This window comes from Cupressus sempervirens, chromosome 8, assembly GCF_028749045.1.
Source record: "Cupressus sempervirens isolate cs-2001-9-10 chromosome 8, ASM2874904v1, whole genome shotgun sequence".
NCBI lineage: Eukaryota > Viridiplantae > Streptophyta > Pinopsida > Cupressales > Cupressaceae > Cupressus > Cupressus sempervirens.
In genome coordinates, this window is record NC_143125.1 from 118,607,847 (window position 1) to 118,613,508 (window position 5,662).

The following is a 5,662-nucleotide window of genomic DNA, read 5'->3' on the forward strand; positions in this document are numbered from 1 at the left end:
TTCTCATTTCAATCCATCTAAATGAATGTTATTATAACTACAATGCAATCAACTATAATCATCTCCCAAGATTATCATCTCTTCCATGATATTACATTTCACAATGATGTACATAAAATGAAGATCTCCCTTTTAGAATATAATACACCAAAGACATAAATGGAGGGTGCATCTTTACAATGAAATATTCAATGACTTAGAGAGAGATCTCATCCTTTCAACTGCATTACACAATGACATATCTTATTCCTTGCTTCCTCAACACATGGGGTAACCCTAGATCCTCCTTGAATCCAAAGAGCACAAAATCTACAATTAGAAAATACAAAAACAACAAGAACCATGGGTACTCTTCACCCAACCATAGGCCTCCAAGGAGACCACCCCTGAGCTAGGGGAACCAGGCTCAAACCAAGTATCATATACATTAAATTATAACACTAGAAAACTCCCACCCCAAGGTATATTTCATAATGGTTCACAAATGGAACCATTTCAAAATCATCCTCCTCTTCACAATAAATTCTCAAACACACTACCATCAACTATAGCTTTCTTGGAGCCCATACTCCATGAACTTCCTCTCTCCACCATACTTCCCTTGTCACTCCCAAAGCAAGATATGAATGAATATGGCACACAATGGAGCCCATACTCCAAGTTTCTCAACTAAATTGTCAAGCCCAACTAAGCCCTTCACCCTAAACTTCTCTTCCCTTCCCAAAGGGGAAGCAAGGTCCTCACACTCATGAACAACACTCCTATAAAAAGAAAAATAAAAAGAACAAGATAACAATACAACCAACTTGTATACTCCCCACATCACAACCTAATATAGTATAACAAAATAAATGTACTTGCAATGACATTCTCATTTCCTACATGCTCATGAATGCAACACAAATATCTATCTTCAAAATGAAAGAAAAAATCTCCATGGGAAATAAGCACCAACCTTGGTCCTTTGCAAAAATGGTGTTGAAAAGTTGAGGAGGAGCTCCCTTTTCCTTCCCTTCAAAATCTTCAAATCCTAAGAGTCTCCAAAGTTAGAGAGTGGGTGAACAACTCACTAATTCTCCCCAAACCCCCTAAAAAGCCTCTAAATTCTCACATTAGGTAAAAATTCCTCTAACAAGAAGCCTCCCTTTTCTAGTACCCTTGCCCCTTTCTAAAATTGCAACCTTGACCAAGTGGGGGAAAACTTGTGAACTCTTCAATTTCAAAATTCTATGAAAGTGACTAGTTAGGAAGGTCTCCAAGGTCACCTAGGTCCACTAAAGGTTAAATTTAGACCCCCAACCCAAACTACTATCATGAGGGCACTTATTTTCACCAAAATGACCCCCTTAGACCACTTTTTCATCCCTAAAACTTAAGGGAAAGTTGGAATTCGAATTTCAAATGAATAGGGACTTATCCTAACATCTTCCAAAGTGAGGTTAACTTGGGTACTATGGTAGGGTTAGGTTTAGGTTAGGTTACTTTTCTCAAAACCCTAAATACCAAGTCATTTCCATGTGGACAACACAAGTGTCAAGTGACACAAAAACAACACATTACATTTACAGTGACTTGTCTCCAATAATACATGGATTCAACTATTACACACATACCATTCACATTACAAAATAAAACACATTACAACAGGGTCTAAATCTTTCCACATATCCAACCTTGGATATGTCATGTTCACATGGGTTTGAGCCTTGATTCCCCAATTAATTATGTGGTTATATCTCATGCACACCAAACTTGAGTATCAGTAGTCCAAGAAAATCATATAAGGAATATATAAATGAGTGCAATAAGTCATTATCACATTCAACATTAGGTTTGCATATGTCATCATTTCGAATTAACTTTCCCTTTTCTAATAAATTTTCATATAAAACATTCAAAACATTAAAATATCAATCCTTGCATATCAACATTGATCTTTACTTAACATGATCAAATTAACATTTTGAATAACCTCATAATCTATTTTCTATCATAGTGATGAAATATTGAATCCATGACTATTAAGTCATTAGGCATGTGAATTAGGTCCTAGTGCATATCACAATCTATCCTTTAACACTAATTTCTACTTAAACATTACAATTTGACATTTCAAGCATTTCTATAATTCAGTTTCTATTAAAGTAATTACAATAATTTAGAACATTAAATGGAATAATTAAATACATTAATTAGGTCCTAATGTGCAGACATAAGTGTAGATTATCAAAATCTAGATATTAAAATAACATAATCATATAGTCTTAAAAGTGTATCAAAACATTGATTCAGGAGCTTCAAAATATAAATAGATCATCTAGGCTATGACAGATCAGGTGAGGCCTCACTGATCAACGATTTCAGCTCACTCCTTTCAAATAAGGAAATGCCTTGGCAGGACTTCAATTTTACTCTCTCGTATATTAATTAAAATAAAATGTATTGTTTTACTTATAATGTTATCTTAAAATACAAATATTGTTAATGGGTCCTTCTTTGGTAAAATTAAATGTATTATCGACTAGTAGTACACGTATTATCATTTTTGGACTTTTTAGAAGTGATAATTGGGATCTATAACGATATCATATATGTATTGGTCCTTGGACTCCCATGGCTACTGAGTTTATTCCCCTAATTGGAAGAGAGATGCATTGCTTAATAATGTAAATTGACCAACAATTAACATTATATTGAAATATCTTTTTAGTCAAGATGTCTTGAATTTGCAAGACATCTTAACTAAAAAGATGAACTACAATTCATGCCCTAAACAAATTTGACATATGACAAATAAATAAATAATACAAATAATAACTAATTAAATAATTTCTAATATATCACGATTTCAAATACATCTTTTAACTAAAATCATCTACCCAACTTGCTCATAAATACATTTAGCCAATTCAAATTTTTAAAAATTATTGATTCGACATCTCACGAACAAAACAATCTATCCTACCTATCTTAAAATTCTCTTGTAATGAATGTCATCTTTAAATTAAAAGTTTAATACAATTATTACAGATTTACTAGATAGTATAAAAAAAATTAGTTTAATAGTAAATTTCATATTGTAAGCACTAGATAGTGCTGACTTTAAATCCTCTTCAAAATAAATAAAATAAAATTATAATAAAGGACTTCAATTTTGATCTCCCATATATTAATTACTATAGAATTTATTGTTTTTCTTATGATACTATTTTAAAATACAAATATTGTTAATGAGTCTTCTATTATTTTTAGTACATGTGTGGTGGCTATAAATACACGTGTTATCATTTTTTAGAGCTTTTCAAACCCCTCGATACTAAGTCCCTTCCATTGTGGTAAAAATTTTCATAGTTATGATTCAAATAATAAATTAAATACTTTTATTACAACATTATGTAATTATGTAAAAAAATTATAGTTATATTAATTTTATGAAGGATATATAAAAGTTAGTTAAAGTAAACATGTGTAGCCTGAAATAAATTTAATAAAGAAAAAATAAATAGATAGATATTGTCATACAAAATTGTTAATTTTTATATTTATTTTATATTCATCAAATAAATATAGAAATAATTATAAGTAACAAATAAAAATATAAACTAATGTTTAATCCAACGAAAAAAAACACAAATCAAATCAGCCAATCAATTCTTAAAAAAATATTTTTCATAATACAAAAATTTCATTAAAAAAATATTAAACTTTGTAAATATTTACATGCCAAAAAATAGTAATTTTTGATCCGTTGAAATTAATTCAACAATCTGCAATATAATTAATTCAATAATCTGCAATATTTTAACAGTTACACCAAGTGAGTATTTGTAGAATAATTAAATATAATTATAGTAATCAATATATTACATATCTAACATAATTAAATTTATTAAATTTAATATAATAAATATAATTTTAAAATATGAAACATAATGATTATTAGTCAAGTAGTATTATATAATAAAAAATAATTAGAAGAAAAATTAATGGACAAATAACATAGCTGGTGAAATTTTGAATCATTTAAGAAAAAATGATAAATTTTATGAGAATATATTAAATATAATAAATAGTTTTGATGAAATGAAATTTATTGGTTTTATCAAATAATTTTAAATTTTTTTCTAATCATTATAAAAAGTAATTTTGATTCGATAATATTAAAATATTTTACACTATAACATATATTATTTATATTTATAAATTACAAATCCTCATAATAGATATATCACTTATTGCTTTTCTTTAAAATAAAAAATAATTTTAATCATATTAAAAGTTAAAAATTTAACATCTTTAAAATAAGTTTTATTAATTTTAATTAGTTAATAAAATTTGATTACAAATATTATATACCCTACAACAAATACTAATAATATAAATGACAAATCATTACAAATAGTACAAATACTAATTAATTGAACAATTTCAAATATATCTCACAAACAAAACTACCTGCCCTAATATTATCTTGCAATGAATGCCATCCTTCCCAAGACAACAAAATAAGACCAAAATCTACAAAAGGTACACAACATTCAATTCCACACAAGCCCACAATCTCTCCGAAAGATATTTGGAGCCGGTGAAAAGTCCTTGTACGTATGCTTTCACTTCCCACAAACAACGCTTTAAATGGAGCATTTATTCAATCCATTCTCATACTCATGCATTTGAGAATTGTTTAAAATTTCAAGCTGAAATTTTTGCCACCAGTCAATAAAATCCATGGCTCCAAAAGCTTCTAAGGCTTCCACAGCTGTAAAAGGAGATGGTATGAAAGCACATGTTAATGAAGTTAATTCTATTCCAAAGCAGAAAATGGCAAAGAATGTGAAGTTCAAGCCCACCAAGGAATCAGTACTCAAATCTGAGAATAGTAAGACTAAGAAGAAGAAGAGGAGTGCGGAGAGTTACAAGAGGTTCATATACAAGGTGTTGAAACAAGTGCATCCCACCAAGGGAATATCCAGTGCTGCCATGGATATCATGGAGAGCTTCATGATTGATATCTTTGATAAGCTAACTCTTGAGGCTGCTTCTCTGCTCAAATATAACAACATTCTGACTCTCTCCTCCAGAGAAATTGAGTCGGCTGTCAAGTTTGTTCTTCCTGGAGAGCTGGCTAGGCATGCTGCTTCTGAAGGAAGTAAGGCTGTTACCAAGTTTTCTAAGGCTCATGCTTAAGTTTTCCTGGAAGATTTTAGGGTTTTTCTTGTATGTGGGTATCTATAGTAGGCTTGTTTAGGTTTTGGGTTTATGTTACAATGGGTTTATATGGAAGTTTTGAAGGAGGAATTATGTTAAACTTGATGCGTGGAAGTTAATGTTGAACTGGGGTCTTAATTTAAAGAACATATGAAATATATACAGCTATAGTTTATGGTTATTATCCTACATTATGGAACGTACGCTGTGGATTTTTTTGATGTTATGTAAGATTTATAGTATAATAATCTGGTTATTGTAAAGATGTCTCATTTTAATGTCTTGGATTTTAATGAATTTAGTCACGAGGAAGGTTATCTACTCTAGATTAGGTTTAGCTGTAGGCTTTTCAGCGTCATACCGAATTTTCTACTTATCTGGATTAGGTTTTTATTTGAATATTTACGAGTTTATTCAAGGTGGATGTATACAGAAGGCTTGTTTAGTATATGTT

At 29.7% G+C, this 5,662-nt stretch overlaps 1 protein-coding gene across 1 annotated transcript; it reads left to right on the forward strand.

Moving 5' to 3' along the window:
• The first annotated feature begins 4,728 nt into the window (after window positions 1-4,728).
• On the forward strand, window positions 4,729-5,187 carry LOC149541871 (histone H2B.5-like). The gene has a single exon (XM_089795663.1). The coding sequence runs from the start codon at window positions 4,729-4,731 to the stop codon at window positions 5,185-5,187; it is 459 nt and encodes a 152-aa protein (XP_089651789.1).
• The last annotated feature ends 475 nt before the right edge of the window (window positions 5,188-5,662 follow it).

Bases quoted from the DNA above. Each gene is read 5' to 3' on its own strand.
- LOC149541871 (XM_089795663.1), top strand. From the start codon at position 4,729: ATGGCTCCAAAAGCTTCTAAGGCTTCCACAGCTGTAAAAGGAGATGGT.